This window comes from Pipistrellus hanaki (assembly GCF_964339955.1).
Source record: "Pipistrellus hanaki genome assembly, chromosome: 15".
NCBI classification, from domain to species: domain Eukaryota; kingdom Metazoa; phylum Chordata; class Mammalia; order Chiroptera; family Vespertilionidae; genus Pipistrellus; species Pipistrellus hanaki.
Window position 1 is genome coordinate 45310571 of NC_140517.1, and position 20613 is coordinate 45331183.

Sequence of the window (20613 nt, forward strand, 5' to 3'; positions counted from 1 at the left end):
TCTCAGAATGAAAATTAATTTACCGTAAACTGGTCGCTAGGGCCGCTCCGACTGGGGTCTAGCAACCAGTGAAAATAGAATGGAGAGAAATCAGCGTGGAAACTTTGTGAAACCTAAACTGCAAGAAGCTGTGACTTGGGTGAAGAATTCATGGGAGAAAATCACTGACAGTTGCATTGCAAATGCACTGCGAGCAGGCTGCCTTGACAAGAAGTACTCATTTAAAGACAGTGCTATTGCTAAACATGAGAGATTTGGTCCACTGATTCTGAAAGAAATGGAGTCACAAGAAATTCACCAGGAAATTCAGGAACTGGATTGTTAGGATGATGTTCCAAAAGATGATGACATGACTGTCATTGAATAAATGAGTAAATTCTTGATACTGTAGGATTCACAGCTTGTCGGGTTTGTGTTGACAACTACCGTACTACCGTACCGTATACAGGTAATAAGTTTCCTTTATTTTCATTTAACAATCAATGTGTGCCATATTCTTCTTCGTGGAAAAATAAGACATCCCCTGAAAATAAGACCTAGCGCATCTTTGGGAGCAAAAATTAATATGAGACACTGTCTTATTTTCGGGGAAACAAGATAAGTAATAAACCTGTACCTTATTCCTGGTGGTTATTGCTGAAGGGTCTCTTCCAATCATAATAGGAACCCCAAGGGCTGGTCCAGCCCCAGCATTGGTTGTTGATAAGCTAGTTGTGGGGTCGAATCCTGGAGTCAGAACAAGACCGCCAGAGGCTGATGATTGATTTAAAAAAAAAAAAAAAAGCAGGCAAGGATTTATTGAAAAACTGGCCAGGATGGCCGCGAGAGCACCACACACAGGTGGAGTGTTACACCCAGATTTGTGATCCCCAAGGACCACCAGGGAGCCGAGTCCGATGCAACTGCAGAATTCCTCACTAGCGTGGGCTCTGTCCCACCCACGCCGACAGCGTGGCGGAAGAGAGGCCGAACTTGGACAGGTCAAGGGGTTTTATAAGGGCGGTGATGTCACAGCTTTGTCTGACTCTGATTGGTTGGGTGAGGGCTATGCTCCAGTTACACAAAATGGAGGATAGCCCCGCCCTGCCCCACAGTACAAAATGGAGTCAGGAATTAGCCCCGCCCCGCCCTGCCCTCTCAGAACCACAGGACTGTGCCATTCCAGGTGCAGACAGTCCTTTTAAAGGCCTAAACCACAGGAATGTTCCTTTGTTCTAAATTCTAAATTCTAAATTCTGAAGGCTGGGAATATCCCGCACATCCTGCTGGACATTGGAATGTGGCCCTGTCTTGCAAAAGCAGATAGTATAGAAGCAGAGCTGAGCAGTTAATCTCTAAAGGTTATCTACAGTTTCTACCCCTGATGCTACTGAGTCCGTGGGAATCCATCTCCTGTGGTCCTGGCCCACGGGCACAGGAAAACTGCCTGAGCCTCCAGGTCTCCCTCTGGAAGCTGAGGCAACTACCCTATTGTTTAAGCAAGTGAGCGAGTGCCGAAGCCGGAATAGCAGGGTTAAAATTCAAAGGGCAGTTTTTACCCAAGTATGGCTGCTACCATACTTCAAGGCTGAGACCAACAAACATCTCTTCACAGGTATCCATGGCATTGTGCCCTTGTACCCACAACCAGGACACTGGATTCATGAACATGGTATAGATTTTGGGTTTTTTGTTTGTTTGTTTGTTTGTATGTTTTGAGAGAGAGGAAGAGAGAAGGACAGAGACAGAAACATAGATGAGAAACATTGATTGATGGCCTCCTACACATCCCTCCAACTGGAGATCAAGCCCGAAACCCGGGCCGGTGTCCTGACCAGGAGCTGAACAGCTGACCTCTTGGTTCATGAATCGATGCTCACCTCTGGGCCACGTGGGCCGCTGCCCACTTTTTAATTGGATTACTGGCTGTGGTTGTTTTGTGGGAGTTTTTTTGGTGTTGAGTTGTACGAATTCTTTTTTTTTTTTAATATATTTTTATTGATTTTTTACAGAGAGGAAGGGAGAGAGATAGAGAGTTAGAAACATCGATGAGAGAGAGTCATTGATTAGCTGCCTCTTGCACACCCCCCATTGGGGGTGTGCCCGCAACCAAAGTACATGCCCTTGACCGGAATCGAACCCTCCAGTCCGCAGGCCGACGCTCTGTCCACTGAGCCAAACCGGCTTCGGCGAGTTGTGCGAATTCTTTATAAATGGTGGATATTCACTCCCCTTGGGTGTGTTGTTGATGAAAATCTTCTCTCGTCCAGTGGGCTGTCTTTGAATTTTGTTGACGACCAGGCATTGTCGCCTGGACTTCGGACTCACGGGCTGTAAATCAGAGGCCCCCACAGCTCCCTGCTTGGGTTCCATTCGTTTGCTAGGGTGTGCCGCGCCAGCACGGCCAAGGGAGACCCTGAGAGGGGGCGGCCGGAAGGCTTAGGAAAGATAGACGAGGGAGTGAAAGCTGGGTCTCCGTGGGCCACTGCTTCCTGAGAGACGGCGCCAGCGCCCACACGCTGTGTCTGTGTTTCACAGCAGGTGCCACGCGGCAAAGGAGGGCATGGCCACCATGTTCACCGCGTTCTCGTGGGTTTCCATCCTCCTCAACTACGTGCCCCTGACCTCTGCCAAGCCCACGTCACTGCAGCGCGAGGGGGCCACGTGTTCGGACCAGAGGCTCACGCTGACAATCCGGCTGCTGGCTGTCGTTGCGCTGAGGGCCCTGCCCTCCACGCTGGGACTCGCATGTGGCCATGAGAGGACTGTGCCCTCTCCTCAGTCCGAGGCTTGTGAAAGATGAGACAGAGGGCAGAAAACCAGGACACAGGCTTTATTAAAGGAGAAGGACCCAAAAGTTCAGGAACGGTGCCCAAATGGTGTGGTCCAGGGTGACTACCGCTGCCTTTGCCTCGTCTGGTGATGATGGCAGCACCGTGTCATCTCCATGCAGCCACCAATGGGCTCCTCTGGACCATCATCCGGAAGCAGGCGGGCAGGGCTGACGGCCAGTGTAGCTCCTGGCCCAGAGTCTGCTTATCTGCCTCCTTCACCAGCAATGCTGTGGTGGCCACTGCCCGGAGGCACACTAGCCACCCTACTGCCACAGGGTCCAGTCTCTTAGGCAACAGGTCTCTTCCAGGGACCTAGAGTCTGAGTGAGAACCCCTTTGGCAATGCCCCTTATCTCCCTCACGTAGAGGTGGGAGGGCTTTGTGACGTCTGGGGAGGCTAGGGCAGGTGCTGAGAGGACAGCCTTCTTTCCATTCATTTGGGGGCAGAAGAGAGAGAGAGAGAGAGAGAGAGAGAGAGAGAGAGAGAGAGAGAGAGAGAGACTCATTTGTTGTTCCTCTTGTTTATGCATTCATAGGTTGCTTCTTTTTTTTTTTTTTTTTGTCACAAAAAACAAATCTGTATTTTCTCTTACCATGGACACTTCAACAGTGAGTTAGCACAGTTCTGAAAGATGGCGTCCCCTCAAACATACACTGCAACCCTGCATCACATGGTTCTACAGTCATAAATACAAGTCACAGCATACATCCGCTACCACTTTTTTAAAGAATTGTTTTAACAGTCAATGTTTTGATTAAGTCAAAAGTGGCCGCAGATGTTCTGTCCTCAGAAGATAGCAGAAAAGTGGAGAATGAAGGTGTCTGAAGTGGGCAGTGTCCCTCCGCGGTGTCAGCTCCTCACGTGTGTGCTGCCATGCGGAGCTTCTGGCTGCGCAGCGCCCGCATGCGTGTCTCTGGTTATGAAGTGCTTCGGTTGCTTCTTGCTTGTGCCCTGATCGGGGATCGAACCTGCAACCTTGGGGCATCGGGATGAAGCTCTAACCAACTGAGCCACCTGGCCAGGCCCCATTTGTGATTTCTTGTGAAATATAGTGGCAACCATACTTTGGTAAAAACTGCTGTTTGAATTTTAACCCTGCTAAGGCTGGCTCCTGCCTGATTAAACACGGAATACTTACCTCAGCTTCCAGGTGGAGACCTGGAGGCTAAGGCAATTTTCCCTCGCCTGGGACCAGGCCCACAGGAGATTGATTCCCACTGACTCAGTAGCTTCAGGAGTAGAAACTGTAGATAACCTTTAGGGTCTAACCGCTGAGCTCTGCTTCCGTGTTATCGCAAGATAGGGCCACAGTCCAATGTCCAGTTGGATGTGACTAGCAACAACCCTTGGGGCTGACCCCAGTCTTTAGAATTTAATCTTTAGGATTTAGAATTTAGAATAAAGGAAAATTCCTGTGGTTTGAGCCTTTAAAAGGGGCTGCCTACCCCTGAAACGGTGCAGTCGTGTGGAGTCCACCTGCGTGTGGTGCTCTTGAAGCTGTCCTGGCCAGATATTTCAATAAATCCTTGCTTGCTTTTTTTTTTGAGAGGATTGCAGGTATTTTAATCTTCTGGAGGGTTCAAAGAAATTAGGTATGCAGAACATCTGCATCTCATTTTCATAGGAGTAACATATATGATGAAGTTCAACACAGATCAGCTGAGACTTAGAATGTAGGACTATTTTTTAAGTAAATAAAACAAATTTTCTTTGCAGTATAAAAAAAGAACATAAGCCCCAGCTGGTTGGGCTCAGTGGATGGAGCCTTGGCCTGTGGACTGAAGGGTCCCAGGTTCAATTCCAATCAAGGGCATGTACCTTGGTTGTGTGCAGGAGGCAGCTAATTGATGTTTCTCTCTCATCGATGTTTCTGACTCTCTATCTCTCTCCCTTCCTCTGTGTACAAAATCAATAAAATATATTTTTTAAAAAAAAGAGCATGAACAAATCCTCATCACATTCTGATGCAATAACAATATTATGAGGAGCACAGAAAAACTGTTTCAAATATTCAGTGATGGGTGGGTTGGCCATATGTCCTGCTTTATCTGGAAAGCCCAGGTTTATGTCTGTTGTCCTGATATGATTGCCCCCTTTTGCTCTTAAAAGTGTCTTGGTTTAGCCAAAACCGGTTTGGCTCAGTGGTAGAGCGTAGGTCTGCGGATTGAACAGTCCCAGGTTCGATTCGGTCAGGGGCATGCACGTTGGTTGCGGGCACATCCCCAGTAGGGGGTGTGCAAGAGGCAGCTGGTCGCTGTTCCTCTCTCATTGACGTTTCTAGCTCTCTATCTCTCTCCCTTCCTCTCTTTAAAAAATCAATAAAATATATTTTTTTAAAAAGTGTCTTGGTTTAAATGATAAATTTCATGTTCACCCTATCTATGTTAAATTAGATACGCATCATCTTATATATTGACCGATTAAAATGCTTATTTGCCTGATATACAAAAGCAGATCTCTAACAAACTATCTGCTTCATTGGAAACTCATTTACCTTTTTAAAGCAGGGCTTCCAGGCCCGGAGCAGCCGGGCCCAGAGCAGCTGGGTTGGGAGCAGCCAGGCCCAGAGCAGCAGCAGCCAGGCCCAAAGCAGCCGGGCCCAGAGCAGCTTGAATGCTTTTTTTAAATTAATCATCAGCCTCTGGTGGTCTTATTTTGAACCCAGGATTCAACCCCACAACACTTGAACCATTTTCCCATGTTGAAGAGGAAAATTGTTAACATAAAAAAAAAATTTTTTTGGAAAAAAACAACAACATTGAAACCTGTAAAGAATTTTTGTGAGTTTATTTGAGTCAAACTGTCAACATATGGCGGTAAGCAGAACCTCAAGGAATTGAGAGAATGCTCCGAAGAATGGTGGGTTACATCTGTATTTATACATTGCAATCGAAGGAGGGACGTAGGTGGGTTACATGAAATCCATTGGTGATAGATTAAGGAGGTGGGAGAAAGCAAAGCGGAAGATAGGATAAAAAGTAATATGATAAGTAAAAAGTAAAAAGATAAAAAGTTAAAAAAAAAAAAAAAAGTAAAAGGGAAATTAGCATGATAATGAAGGGATTAGTGGTATCTGTCTGGCGCCCAGCAAGTTAGGTTGCGCCCCAGGCTCTCCAGGAAAAGGGAAGTGACTTTTTTTTTTTTTTTTAATATATTTTATTGATTTCTTACAGAAAGGAAGAGAGAAGGATAGAGGGTTAGAAACATCGATGAGAGAGAATCATCGATCAGCTGCCTTTTGCAAGTCCCCTACCAGGGATGTGCCCGCAACCCAGGTACATGCCCTTGACCAGAATCAAACCTGGGACCTTTCAGTCCGCAGACTGAGGCTCTATCCACTGAGCCAGACCGGTTTCGGCGAGAAGTGACTTTCATAGATAGGTGCAAAAACACAGACAGGCTCAGTGAAGGTAAAGCTTGACCTTGTCAGTGAAGACAGCGGCCTAGGGCGTAACTGCCCACGTTCAGTTAAAGCAGAGGTTCCCAAACTTGTTTGTGCCGTAGACCCCTTGCCATGTTTTTCAGTTTTGGGTAGACCCCCTACTTACCTGATATTGATTTTTTTGTAAATTTCTAACTATAGTGAAGTTTAGTGTTAAAAACTTGAAATAAAAACACATGTTAAGTTTTATACATTTATTTATTGAATTTAAATTAAAACTACTCAAAATAAAATTTTGTATCTGTTATATAAAATATACGTAACATAAAATTTAATAAAAAATAATGTACCTACTTTTCTCCGGCATTCTCAAACAAAATAACACTGATTCACTATAATTTGTACGATAAACTACCACTTTATATTTTTTTAAATGTTTTCTCAGCACTTTCCTAATCAAGATTCAGGAAACGAATGAACGTATTTTTCTCACATTCATATTTATAGAGTGACGAATTGAACAAGTCGGTGCAAGTTCTCGAAGCTTTGAGACAAAAATTGGCAAGAATGTTTACTGCGTGTATGCTTGTAACAAGATGATACTGGTATATCATTATGTGCAGGTTTTTATCCTACAACTTACACAATTTTATAAACATATATAATAAATTTTTTACTTCATAGGTACTTTTATAAATAATTTATATGTTTTTATATTATAAGATAATATGATGTAAGTAAATAGGTACTATCAGTGTATGTTGAGATCCACTATCGTGGACCCCCATTTTCATTTCATGGACCCCCAAATTTTTTTTTCGCTAACGTAGACCCCTTGCAGGTTGTCATAGACCCCTAGGGGTTGATATAGACCACTTTGGGAATCACTGAGTTAAAGTTTATTTCCAGACCACCCTCTGCGGTTCCTTTAGGTCTGAGTTTACAGGACAGACCGCCATGCAGGCCTCCCCTGAGCTTGTCAGGTCCGCCTGTGGCCCCCTTTTGTCCACAAAATCCTGTCCTCCTCTGAGGCTGGGCGTCTGGGGCCTGTGAGTGAAACAAACAAAAGACAGTGAACAGGAGGACAGGCGCACACTTTTTAGTCACAGGTACATGTTCAGGAGTCACAAAGAAGACCCTGTGACAAAGGAAAGAGGTCTGGGCCTCGAGGAACAGGAGCTCGGATGGAGGGCGGGGTGGGTGAAAGACGCAGGCTATTTTATCGAGGTCAGTTCCTGCAAGAATTCAGGCAGAAGTCTCTCCTCCCTCAGGGGCACTGAATTGGGGATGGGCACCTTCTTTAAAGAGAAGGCGAGGCCAGCAAACGTTCTGCATCTCGATTCTCACTTGCTGTCAGCTCAGAATAGTCCTTGTGACATCTTTTGGGGGTGGCATCTACTTATAAACATTATATATATATTTCTATTGATTTCAGAGAGGAAGGGAGAGATAGAAACATCGATGATACGAGACCATTGATTGGCTGCCTCCTGCACAACCCCCCACCTAGGGCTCGAGCACGCAACCTGGGCATGCTCGATCCGAATCGAACCTGGAACCCTTCAGTCCTACAGAAAATAAGACCTACTTACAGGTTTCCTTCTGAGTGAAATATAAGGCATCCCCCCAAAATAAGGTCCCCCTAGGCTCCTGGGCAGCCTATCCTGTTTTTCTCCCTGGTTTTATTGAGGTATTACTGGCAGATAAGACATGTACCTTTAAGATGCATGGTGTGGTGATTTGTTAAGCGTATCTGTTGCAAAATGATTACGGAATGGTGTTTTCCCGTCCTCTTGACCCACGAGCCAGCCAAAGTCAAGTCTTCTTGTAGTCTAGAGCAGCGTTTTTCAACCGCTGTTCCGCGGCACACTAGTGTGCCGCGAGATGTTGCCTGGTGTGCTGTAGGTGCAGACAAGACAAGAATTTTATAATTTTTCACTATTTTGTTTACTTAATATTTCATAATAAAGTAATTATAAAATACTTTCTTTGTGTTTATTTGATTCCTATTCAAGAGAATTACTTTATATATAGTCAATATAGGCACAGAGTTAAATTTTTTAACATTTTCTAATGATGGTGTGCCTCGTGATTTTTTTCATGAAACAAGTGTGCCTTTGCCCAAAAAAGGTTGAAAAACACTGGTCTAGAGACTCGGTGGATGGAATTCATGCACGGGCGGGGTGGAGGGGGGTGTCCCCTCAGCAACCCTGTACCATCTCCAATCCGGGACCCCTCAGGGGATATCTGACTGCCAGTTTAGGCCTGGTCCCAATCTCTAGACCCAAGACAAATAGGTGTGGATTAGGATCAAAGAGCTAACCAATCAAAGATAAGGGGCGGAGCCTCCCAGCTATATAAGTCAACTCAGGGAGAGCACTTTCTCTCTTTGCCCAAGACTGGAGGCCTTGGTTCTCAGGGAGACCACCCCAAGGTAAGTTATGGATGTGGTGTGATTATGATGTGTCAGTGTAGGTTCATCTCTGGTTAGGAGGAGGAGAAGGAGGAGGAGGAGGAGCAGCAAGAGGAGGAGGAGGAGGAGCAGCAGCAGGATGAGGAGGAGCAGCAGGAGGAGGAGGAGGAGAAGGAACAGAAGGAGGAGGAGAAGGAACAGAAGAAGGAGGAGGAGGAGCAAAAGGAGGAGGAAGAGGAGGAGGAGAAGGAGGAGGAGGAGGAGCAGGAGGAGCAGAAGGAGGAGAGGAAGAAGAAGGAGAAGAGCAGGAGGAGAACAACAATGACTACGACTATGATGATGAAGAGGAGGAGGAGGAGGGGCATTTTGATGAGTGATGTTGGTCGGGGGGGAACTTATGCCTGTGTGAGGGTAGGAAGTATAACTGAAATCAGCCTACAGGAGCCTCCAGTTCCTTTGCCTGCTGCCACGATGCCAAACACAGCACCCAGGTGTGACAGAAGGAAAGGGGTTTATTCGGGTGCCGAAAACCCGAGAGGATGGCAGGCTCATGCCTGAACCGTCTCAGCGTCTCAGGGCAGGCACAGGGTGTTTCTAAGGGGATCGTGGGAAGAGGGGAACTAAGGAATTCTGGTGACCAGCCGCTTCCCACTTCAGCTCTCCGGGGTTTCGGTAATTCTCTTTCCTGTGTGTCAGTGTCTGGCGCTTTTGTCCCTCTGTGGGTTTCCTTGCTGACGCCTGGGGACAGGATGTTGGAGGCCTTGTCTGCCTCGGCTTCTGCTTCACTCCTGTGGTTGGGGCCGGCCAAAAGGAGAACTGAAACTGCCTCTGCCTGTAGCACGCTTAACTACAAAACAATTAATAGTTTAGATTCTAAGTTTTGTTAGGATATTCTTATTTTCAATTCTTGGTAGTTAATGAAATGTTTTAAAATATATTGTTACTGATTTCAGAGAGGAAGAGAGAGGGAGAGAGGTACAAAAACATCAATGTTAAGAGGGAATAATTGATTGGCTGCCTCCTGGGGAGCAAGCCCATATCCCAGGCATGTGCCCTTGACTGGAATCCAACCCAGGACCCTCCAGGTTGAAGCTCTATCCACTGAGCCAAATAACCTAGGGCATGTGAGCTGTTTCTGTTTGTTTGTTTTTTTAATATCCTGTACCCTGTTATGTAATTTCCTCGTTACCACCCTCTTTTTGCCTTTATAATCTTTTTAGTTGCTAGATCAGATGCTGCCCTATTCATGAATAGCTTATTTTAAGCCAATTAGGTCTTCAAATTTATTTGGTCGGATTTTGTTTATTTGTTTTGTGTGTGTATGTGTGTGCATATGTTGCTGTTAATCCTCACCTAAGGATATTTTCCATTGATTTTTAGAGAGTGGGAGGGGGGAGAGACAGAAAACATCGATTGGTTGCCTCCTGCACGTACCTGGGGGCTATGCGCTATCCACTGAGCCAAACCAACGAGGGCTGAACTTTGTTTATTAACAAGGTATATATCAATATTAGACAACATAAGCTTTAAGGCAGAATTGCATTAGTAGAAATGAAGGGACATTTCATTAAAAAACGTGTATTGGCAGAGACTGGTTTGGTTCAATGTATAGAGCGTCGGCTTGGGGACTGAAAGGTCCCGGGTTCGATTCCGGTCAAGGGCATGTACCTTGGTTGCGGGCATATCCCCAGTAGGGGGTGTGCAAGAGGCGGCTGATCGATGACTCTCTCATCGATATTTCTAGCTCTCTATCTCTCTCCCTTCCTCTCTGTACAAAATCAATAAAATATATTTAATATATAACACGTGTATTGGTTTGATATGATTCAAATCCACTTGTTTAAGACAAAAACCACGTCTTTAAGAATAAGATGGCTTCCCCTGGCTGGTGTGGCTCAGTGGATAGAGCTTCAGCCTGCGGACTGAAGGGTCCCAGGTTTGATTCCGGCCAAGGGCCCATGCCTGGGTTGTGGGCTCTATCCCTAGTAGGGGGCGTCCAGGATGAGGAATGGAACATAACAGACCTTATCTGGAGGGTAGAAAGTTGCTACTAACTCCTCCTGGCCCTGAAGGCCAGATCAACAGTCTGGGGGAGTTAAGGCTGAAGGCCAAATCAACAGTCTGAGTTAGTCAAGGCTAAAGAACAGGACAAACCAAGAAGGGAGATTAGGCCATCTGGCCGATGCATGCAACCATAGCAACGACCTCCACCCCCCTTTTTCTGAAATGTATAAAAAAGCTGGATTTGTAACTGTTATTGCTGTTTCTGCCTGCTCCATCCTGGCGGTGGCAGCCCGGATTCGAATCTGTAATAAATTTGTTACTTAACTCCTCAATTGGCTATTTGGAGTCGTTTCCCGGGTAGGGGTCTCTGTCCCTTGGGTGGTCTCTTCTCCATTCAACACAGGAGGCAGCCGATCCATGATTCTCTCTCATCATTGATGTTTCTATCTCTTCCTCTCCCTTCTCTGAAATCAATAAAAAAAATTTTTTTTAAATAAAAGAATAAGGTTGCTTTGCTGTCAAAGTCAAGGTGTGTCATCTGCTGTCCCTGATGAAGTCTGAGCAGCTCTTGCTGAGAGACTTATCTGGGTTCTTATCAATTCAAATCCCTGCAGAAGCAGCCACGCCCACCATGCATTCTGGCTGCAGGGACCGAAAATTGGGGAGGAACGGGCTTCTAGGGCCGGAGACTGGGATGGTCACCCGGAGGCAGGGAAGAAGTGGGAGCGCCCGAGGGCCTGCGATATGCAAATCTGCTCGGGCGGGGCTAGGCCCTGCGCTCCCGGAGTTCAAGTCCACCGGGAGGGCAGAGGTGCGGTCCCGGGGGACCCCTTCCTGCGTGGCTCCTCCTCCCCTTCACCCCTAACCTGTCCGCCTGGAGGAAGGGGGTGGGAGGCAGGTGCGGGGCGGGGAGGGGTGTTTGTACCGGTTTTTTATTTGATTCTTCTGGTTTGTTCGGTTCCAGGGCTCCGGTTCGCCGCTCCGCAACCCTCCGAGGCCGGTGCTGCGCAATGGTGAGTGCGCGGGGCGGGGCGGGCCGGGAGCCGGGTCCCCGAAGCCCGGGGCGGGCGGGGGGTGCCACCACCTCGCAAAGCGCCCTTGACCCGGGGAGACCCCGAGGGCCGGGCCGCGGGGCCGGGCGGCTGGGATCCGAACCCGTGGCCCGCGCCGGAGCCGGTGAGGGCGGCGAGCTGGGCGGCTCCCGGCTCCTCCAGGGACCGGGCTTCGGGTTTGAGTTCCGTCCGACCGGCACGTCCTTCCTTCGGGGGAACGGAGACCGCCGCGGAGGGAGTTTGTAAAAGGACACCCTGAGCGCGGGAGGTCCTGGTTCCGTGGTCGGCAAACTGAGGCTCTTTGGCCCCTTGAGGGTGGCTCTTCCACAAAACACCTCGGCCTGGGCGAGTCTATGCTGAAGAAGTGGCGTTAGAAGAAGCTTAAGTTTAAAACATTGGGCTCTCCAGAGAGATTTCAGTCGTTGTCCTGTTGATATCTGGCTCTGCTGACTGATGAGTTTGCCGACCACTGACTGCTCCGGTTGCATAGCGTGGTTGCGCTCCACAGGAACCCTTGGTCCAGGGGGCCGGGTCCTTCCCTGCTGGGAAGGCTGAAGCCGCTGCTTAGGGTTTATCATCGCGTCTGGCCGTTTCCTTGGAAACCACAACTCCAGATAGCAGTGGTATGCCGCCCCTTATCTGAAACCCGCCTCTCTGAGACTTAGATGCCCGAGGCATGGGTGGGATGTGGGGTGTCCCTTTCTTACTGATAGGATGGCACCGGATTTTTATTGTATATATGTATGTATTTGAGAGAGAGAGAGAGAGAGAGAGAGAGAGAGAGAGAGAGAGAGAGAGAGAGAGAGAGATCCATGATGAGAGAATCATTGATCGGCTGCCAGGGCCAGCCTGACGGTTGAACGCGGCTGAGGTAGGGCGGTGGGAATGGAGAAAAGAAAGACAGGAGAGCGGGGTCGTGAGGACTACAGGTAGCCATTGACCGACTGTAGCAGGTTTATTAACTGTGCAATACCTTTTTAAAAATATATTTTATTGATTTTTTTCGCAGAAGAAGGGAGAGAGATAAGTGTCAGAAACATCGATGAGAGAGAGACATCGACCAGCTGCCTCTTGCACACCCCTCCACCCGGGATGTGCCCACAACCAACGTACATGCCCTTGACCGGAATCGAACCCGGGACCCCCCAGTCCGCAGGCTGACACTCTATCCACTGAGCCAAACCGGTCTGGGCTGTGCGATACTTTTTATACAAAAAACACTGAGTAGGAGGTCTGTCAAGAGGAATGTATTCTTTGTTCCTCTTAATCTCTAAGGGAGAGACAGCAGAAGCACAGATTCTCAGCACAGCAAACCTCAGTAAATGGTTACAGACTTCTTGGCAGGCCATGAAAGGTGGCTCTCATCTCCTGATAGTCGCCATCCAAACCAGCCTGGGACGCGGTGTGGGGTAGGGGGCAGGCCTTGTTAGCCCCCTCGAATGCAAGGACCCTGTCAGCTCACACCCTGTCTCCAACCATCGGCTGCCTCCTGCACACCCCACCCTGGGTGTGGGCCCCGCCACCTGGGCCTGTGCCCTGACTGGAAATCAGACCTTGACCTCCTGTTCCTAGGTCAACCCTCAACCCCAGAGCCATGCCGGGCGCCTGGCGGGCGGTCGCTATGCCCTCTTCCTAGGATGGTTTCTTTGTCTTCCAGATCTTCCAGACACCTCAGACACCGGTTTAGTGTATGTCCTGCTCCTGGGCCAGCCGTTTCTCTTTGCTTCCTGCTTATTCATTCTCCTAACCATCGTCTCTTCCCGGGAGCGGCGGGGGGGTGGTGTACCCATTTGCTTCAGCCAAACGGATGACATGTCACATGCCGGGGGAGTGAGATCTGGAGCTCTCCCATCAGAGCCATCTTCTTTGCAGAGACTGGCCGAGTGCGGACGCTCACTGAAGTATGGTAGCAGCCATACTTGGGTAAAAACTGCCCTTTGAATTTTAACCCTGCTATTCTGGCTTCGGCACTCGCTCACTTGCTTAAACAATAGGGTAGTTGCCTCAGCTTCCAGATGGAGACCTGGAGGCTAAGGCAGTTTTCCTGTGCCTGTGGGCCAGGACCACAGGAGATGGATTCCCACGGACTCAGTGGCTTCAGGGGTAGAAACTGTAGATAACCTTCAGAGAGTAACCGCTCAGCTCTGCTTCTGTACTATCTGCTTTCGCAAGACAGGGCCACATTCCAACGTCCCCAGCCTTTAGGATTTATAGAACAAAGAAACATTCCTGTGGTTCGGACCTTTAAGAGGACTGCCTACCCCTGGAATGGCGCCATAGTGAGTGTGGACTCCACCTGCGTGTTTAAAAAATGTGGCTCTCAAAAGGTATTTCAATCGTTGTGCTGTTGATACTTGGCTCTGTTGACTAATGAGTTTGCTAGGGCAATACAAATATTTTTTTTAATAATTTTTTTTTTTTTTTTTTTTTTGTCAATGACTGTTTTCAAACTGGCGACCTTCTGATTCACGCTCTGCTGGTAACTTGTAGCAGTGGAATCGCGAACATCCAGAATCATTCTGTTGGGTGCCTGTGCACCCTCAATTCGTACACTGCTGCCAATTTTGTGCCTTAAACTTTCTCTTTGATGTATCCCCATTAAAAAGTCTATTAGATAAATGATCCTTGTTTCAAGCTGAGTCTGGCTTCACCCATTATTTCAAATCAGGTAAGCCTGAAAAGGAGTGAAAAAAAAATTTTTTTAAATAAATTTTTATTGTTCATATTATTACAAATGTTCCTTCCCCCCCCCCCTTATTGCTCTCCTCCACCAGGTTCCCACCCCACCCTCTGCCCTTTTCCCACCCCCCATTGTCCTCATCCATAGGTGCACAGTTTATGTTCAGTCTCTTCCACATCCCCCTCTCCCCTTTTCCCCAAGAATCGTCAGTTCACTCCCCTTCCATACCTCTGATTCTATTATATTCACTAGTTAATATTGTTCATCAGATTTTTTTTTTAATTTCCTTGGTTTTTAGATTCACTTGTTGATAGTTACATATTTGTTGTTCATAATTTTTATTCTGATGTTGGTTCGCTTGAAGTTGTCCCAGAGTTGAATTTTAACCCTGCTGTTCTGGCTTCGGCACTCGCTCACTTATCAATTATCAAAAATTCAATTATCTTCAATTTTCTGGATTCTCTTGCCTTCTTGCTTCTGCGGAGGAGTGTCTTCTGGCTCTTTATGTTCCAACTCTTTGACTTGATTCTTGCGATCTTCCATTCTGTTTTTAGGACTCTGAATAATATTTTTTATTTCAGACAATGTATTCTTTATTTCTTGTTGATCCCTTATCATTTCTTGTTTATTCCTTATTAATTCTAGTTGATCCCTTTTCATATCCTCATAGGTCTTATCGACCTTTTCTAGGAAATTCTTGAAAAACCTTATAAGCGTAGATTTGAACTCTATATCCAGTCGCTTTTTGTCCTCCATTTCTTTCGTTCTTTTGTGATTTAATTTCATTGTCTCGGCATTTTTGCAGCTTCCCTGATGGGGCGGAGTTTCAGGATGGAGCCTACAGCCTTGGCTTCTGTCAGCCCCACCCTATGCGGTTCCTGAGTCTCAGAAATCCCCAGGGTGCTTCAGTACTCGTTGCAAGCGCCTCTGAGAGAAAGGTGTCCTCGATTTTCGCCTGCTACCAAACAGTCTAGGCTCTCCCCCAATGAGCCCGGAACTGGGGTTCAGTTCAGTTGGAAGTGGAGTTGGAGGTGGCGTTCAGAGCAGTCTGGAGCCCTTGTCTCCTTCCCGCCAGGGCAATCCCGCGGCACAGCCTATTGTCCCTTCTCTGCGCGCAATGTGTTCGCCGGGACCTCCTTTCGCCGCTCCCCCGGGGTTCTGCCCAGCTCCCTCTGTGTGAGCCTGGGTCCCCGGGGTCTGGCCTAGAACTGGGGTTCAGAGCAGTCGGAACTGGGGCCCAGCACAGTCGGAGCTTTTATCTCCTTCCCGCTAGGGAACGCCAGCCAGGCACTCAGCCACCCTCCTCTCCGGCTCCGTCCTCTCCGTGCGCCGCGTGTCTCCGTACCTTAGGCTTTTTTTCTGGTTTTCTCCTTGCTTCTCGTTGTAGAATTTCCAGTCAGTCGACTTTCCTGTAGTTCTGGGTAATGTCCATTTTATATTTTAGTTGTATTTTATTGAAATTGTTGTGTGCAGCTGCGGCTAGGTGTTTACCTGTGCAGCCATCTTGGATTCTCCCTAGGAGTGAAAATTAAGTGCGTTATCAGCCGCTAAGGTGTGTACACACACTTGGAATAATTACAGAGGCATTATGGGTACTTCAACTGCGTTTTCAAGCTTCCAGGAGCATTTCAGGATGAACTTCCTTTGCGCCAAGCTCAGTCTGGCTGAAAGGAAAGAGCCCTCCCCTGAGCTACCAGCTGGGGACGCCCTGTGTGCAGCGGACGGACCTTGCACCCCTGTCTGCACTCCCATCGTCCTGTGACGCCTTCCCTCTGTGGGTCTGTCCAGGTTTCCCCGTCCCAGGAGCCCACCCTGCTCCTGAGTGACCTCATCTGAGTTCCTTTGCCTCTGCAAAGCGCCTGATTGCAAATCAGCTCACATTGAAGGGCCCGGGGGCTAGGGCGGCAGCCTGTCTTTGGGAGGGGACACAGTGCCACCTGTAAGGGCCCCCGGGAACCAACGCCGGTGTTTCCTTTCAGGACGAGGTCACCTTCGCGGACGTGGCCTTGAACTTCACCAAGGAGGAGTGGGCCCTGCTGGGTCCGGAGCAGAGGGACCTATACTGCGACGTGATGCTGGAGAACCTCCGGAACCTGGCCTCCGTGGGTGAGGGGCCCCTCCTGCGCCCGGAGGGGAGGGGAGGGGAGGGGACGGGGGCGAGCCCTCCCGGGTTCGGGAGGCAGCTGGAAGGGGCCTGGCTGATGACCGCCCAGAGACACGGCTGCTGCCGGTAGGCCAGGTTGCCCCGGGGGAACTGGAAATCTAGTCCGCGGGGATCAGAGACCACGGTCTGCGTCCGCAGTCCTTGTCTTCTTGTACGAAAGCATTCAAACAAGAGAAAAATAGCAGCCACAGCCGGTGAGAACTTATTTGCGGAAAAGGAATGCACCCAGAGAGAGTCTACGTAGGGAGACTCAGCCAGCCGGAAGCGAACCTAGGGGCCCGCCGAGGCAGGCAATGCTCTAACCACTGAGCAGCACCAGCCAGGGCTGAAATCAATTCAAAAATATATATATGTAGATTTCATTGATTTTTACAGAGAGGAAGGGAGATGGGATAGAGAGTTAGAAACATGGATGAGAGAGAAACATTGATCAGCTTCCTCCTACATACCCTTGCCTGGAATCGAACCTGGGACCCTTCAGTCCACAGGCCGACACTCTATCCACTGAGCCAAACTGGTTAGGGCTGAAATTAAAATTTTTTTTTAAAAGCATGTTAGCCTGGCTGGTGTGGCACACTGGTTGAGAGTTGTCAGCCCATGAACTAGGACAGTGGTCGGCACACCGCAGCTCTGTTGACTAATGAGTTTGCCGACCACTGTCCTAGTCTGCCCTTTACCTCTTTGCACACAATATGCCCCAACTGCCTACTCCTCACAGCTGCCCACTACACGGTAACATTTAGCCTAGCCCACTGGTTGGCAAACTCATTAGTTAACAGAGCCATTTGCCAACCACTGAACTAGGAGGTCATGGTTCAGTTCCCAGTCAGGGCACACGCCTGGGTTTTGAGCTGAATCCCCAGTAGGGGGCCTGCAGGAGCCAGCCCATCGATGTTTCTCTCACAGATGTGTCTACCTCTCTATCCCTCTCTCTAAAGTCAATAAAAATAACTTTAACGCTTCTTAGGAAAGAAACCCGCACGGCCATTTACCTGTTCGACCCTCTCCAGCCCATCTTTACTTTCATCAAAGAACGTAGTTTCTGCCAAAACCGGTGTGGCTCAGTGGATAGAGCGTCGGCCTGCGGACTGAAAGGTCCCAGGTTCGATTCCGGTCAAGGGCATGTGTCTTGGTTGCGGGCACATCCCCAGTGGGGGGCTTGCAACAGGCAGCTGATCGATGATTCTCTCTCATCGATGTTTCTAACTCTCTATCCCTCTCTCTTCCTCTCTGTAAAAAATCAATAAAATATATTAAAAAAAGAACTTAACTTCTGTGCACTGCGTTTTAGGCGAGGTGATTGGACAGAAAACCAAAGACGCAGCCCCCCAGCAGGACAGTCTTGCTAAGAACACACTTTGTGAAGCCAGCGGAGTGTGTTTGACAAGCGCCAATCCCACATCAGGAGGAGTCCGCGCAGAGGAGCCGCACCGGCGGAGGGGGCCGGAGGCGGCTGCCCACGAGGGAGACGGCCGCCTGGCGCAGGTCCCTGAGGCCGGGGAGGACCCCGAGCCCAGCTCAGAGCGGGTGCCTTCACAGGGAGACTCCCCGAGAAGACACCCCCCCCCAAATACTTCGGATCCAGATTGCGCCTTCAGGAGGAATCGCAAAACCTCTGGGAACAGCCAGGACGACAGAGGCCGGTGGCAGGGCATCCGGTCAGCTTCACGGGTGAGAACTCCGACAGGGCGGCCATCGGTCACACGGGCCAAGAATCGCAACCACGTGCTTCCTGCACCTGATAAAGCATTTCGGGGGGTCCCTGTCTGCGAATGGGGCCCGCCGGGGAACGTCCTCCCGGAAGGCTGCGTCCTTGGGGCGCACAAAACTCACGTTCAAGAGCAAGCGTTCAAGGCCGAGGAGCTTGCAAACACCCCCCGGGGGACCTCCACGCCCGCCGGGCAGGGGCAATCTCGCGCAGCGCCGACCAAGACCCAGGATAACCACCGCGGGAAAAGCGGTGCCAGGCCCCGCAGCAGCACGCAGGTGGGAGAGAAAAACTACAAATGCCGGGATTGTGGGAAGTCCTACATTTACCGCGCCTTCCTCCTGAGACACCGGAGCCTCCACACCGGAGAGAAGCCCCACGTGTGCCAGGAATGCGGGCAAGCCTTCCGCCACGCCCTGCACCGCGACCGGCACGCCCACAGGCACCTCGCGGAGAAGGCCCACGCGTGCGCCGAGTGCGGGAGGGCCTTCCACAAGGCCTGGAAGCTGGCGGTGCACACGAGGCTGCACACGGGAGAGAGGCCCTACCGGTGTGCGGAGTGCGGGCAGGGCTACACCAATAGCACGTCCCTCCGGTGCCACCTGAAGAAGCACCGCAGAGAGAGGCCGTGCACGGAAGGAGAGGGCCGAGCAGAAGGCTTTGCTTTTCTCAAAATCCTGAATGAGCCCTGACCCGTGTGACTCCGTGGAGAGAGCGTCAGGTCTGCGGACTGAAGGGTCCCGGGTTCGATTCCGGTCAAGGCTACGCACCTTGGTTGCAGGCACATCCCCGGTGGGGGGTGTGCAGGAGGTGGCTGATCAGTGTTTCTCTCTCATCGATGTTTCTAACTCTCTCTCCCTCTCCATTCCTCTCAGTAAAAAGTCAATAAAATATATATATTTTTTAAATCGTGAATGAGTGGGGAGGACATATTGGAAGGGAGCTCAACAAGTTAACGGACAGGAGAAAGTCTTCCGTTGACGCTTGCATCGTACAGACATGGGGAGTTTCTCACTGGAAAGAAAGCCTGTGAAGATACGATCTGTGGAAAGCTTTTAACCTTCATCTTTTTCCCCCCAGTTGTTGACACTACCGTGTTTCTCTGAAAATAAGACATCCTCCGAAAATAAGACCTACTTACAGGTTTCCTTCTGAGTGAAATATAAGGCATCCCCCCAAAATAAGCCCCCCCCCCAGGCTAAACATGAGAGATTTGGTCCACTGATTCTGAAAGAAATGGAGTCACAAGAAATTCACCAGGAAATTCAGGAATTGGATTGTTATGATGATGTTTCAGAAGATGAGGACATGATTGTCATTGAATAAATGAGTAAATTCTTGATCCTGTAGGATTCACAGCTTGTCTGGTTTGTGTTGACAACTACCGTACTACTGTACCGTATACAGGTAATAAATTTCCTTTATTTTCATTTAACAATAAATGTGTACCATATTCTTCTTCATGGAAAAATAAGACATCCCCTGAAAGTAAGACCAAGCGCATCTTTGGGAGCAAAAATTAATATAGGACACTGTCTTATTTTCGGGGAAACAGAGTATTACAGATGTCTCCCCTTTTCTCCCTCTACCCACCAGTCCCTGGTCCTCCCCCACCCCCACCCCAGCCTTCACCACATTGTATCCATGGTCTGTGCCCATGTACGTAAATGTTCTTTGGCTAATCTCTTCCAGTGCCCCGACCTCCATCCCCTCTGGAGATCTGTCCGTCTGTTCCGTGTACCCATGCCTCTGGCCCTCTTTTGTTTGCTGGTTTATTTTGTTCATCAGCTTCCACATATAAGTGAGATCACACAATGTTTGTCTTTCTCTGACTGGTTTATTTCGCTTAACACAATCATCTCCAAGTTCCTGCAAGCTGCCATAAATAAGATTTCCTTCCTTTTTTACAGCTGCGTAGTATTCCACTGAGTACAGGTACCACAGCTTTTTTATCCACGCACCTACTGATGGGTGCTTGGGCTGTTTGCAGATCTTGGCTATTGCAGATAGTGCTGCAGTGGACAGAGGGGTGCATGCTTTCTTTTGAATTAGCGTTTCAGGTTTCTTTGGCTATATTCCCACAAGTGGATTCATTGAGTCATAAAGCAGTTCCATTTTTTAAAGAATATATATTTTATTGATTTTTTTACAGAGAGGAAGGGAGAGGGAGAGAGTCAGAAACATCGATGAGAGAGAGTCATCGATCAGCTGGAAGGAGGGGTGTTGGCAGGGTTACTTGTTCTTTTTTGCTGCCCTATGGGTTACCTTTTAAAAAAAAAAAAAAAAAAATATATATATATATATATATATATATATATATATATATATATATTCGATATTTTACAGAGAGGAAGAGAGAGGGATAGAAAGTTAGAAACATCGATGAGAGAAAATCAT

General features: G+C 48.7%; 1 protein-coding gene and 1 long non-coding RNA gene across 6 annotated transcripts in view; both read left to right on the forward strand.

The window, feature by feature from the left end:
- The window catches only part of LOC311633534, a 176790-nt gene that overhangs the window by 107907 nt on the left and 48270 nt on the right, over window positions 1–20613 (forward strand). The window lies entirely within an intron of this gene.
- On the forward strand, window positions 8595–19619 carry ZNF114 (zinc finger protein 114). Of its 5 annotated transcripts, none has more exons than XM_084906092.1 (4): window positions 8595–8629; window positions 11577–11625; window positions 16324–16450; window positions 17800–19619. In XM_084906092.1, exons 2-4 carry the CDS (start codon window positions 11623–11625, stop codon window positions 18906–18908), a joined length of 1239 nt encoding a protein of 412 aa, XP_084762218.1. In that variant the 5' UTR covers window positions 8595–8629; window positions 11577–11622; the 3' UTR covers window positions 18909–19619. The 5 variants fall into 5 exon arrangements, with proteins under 5 accessions (XP_084762218.1, XP_084762219.1, XP_084762217.1 ...); XM_084906093.1 differs by lacking the exon at window positions 8595–8629 and adding an exon at window positions 9088–9099; XM_084906091.1 differs by lacking the exons at window positions 8595–8629; window positions 11577–11625 and adding an exon at window positions 12514–13587.

Excerpts from the sequence above, each read along its gene's own strand:
- ZNF114 (XM_084906091.1), top strand. The coding sequence starts at position 13,477 with ATGTCACATGCCGGGGGAGTGAGATCTGGAGCTCTCCCATCAGAGCCA. Across the intron at positions 13,588-16,323 it reads ATGGTAGCAGCCATACTTGG|GACGAGGTCACCTTCGCGGA; the intron begins GTAAAAACTGCC and ends GTTTCCTTTCAG. Across the intron at positions 16,451-17,799 it reads CCGGAACCTGGCCTCCGTGG|GCGAGGTGATTGGACAGAAA; the intron begins GTGAGGGGCCCC and ends ACTGCGTTTTAG.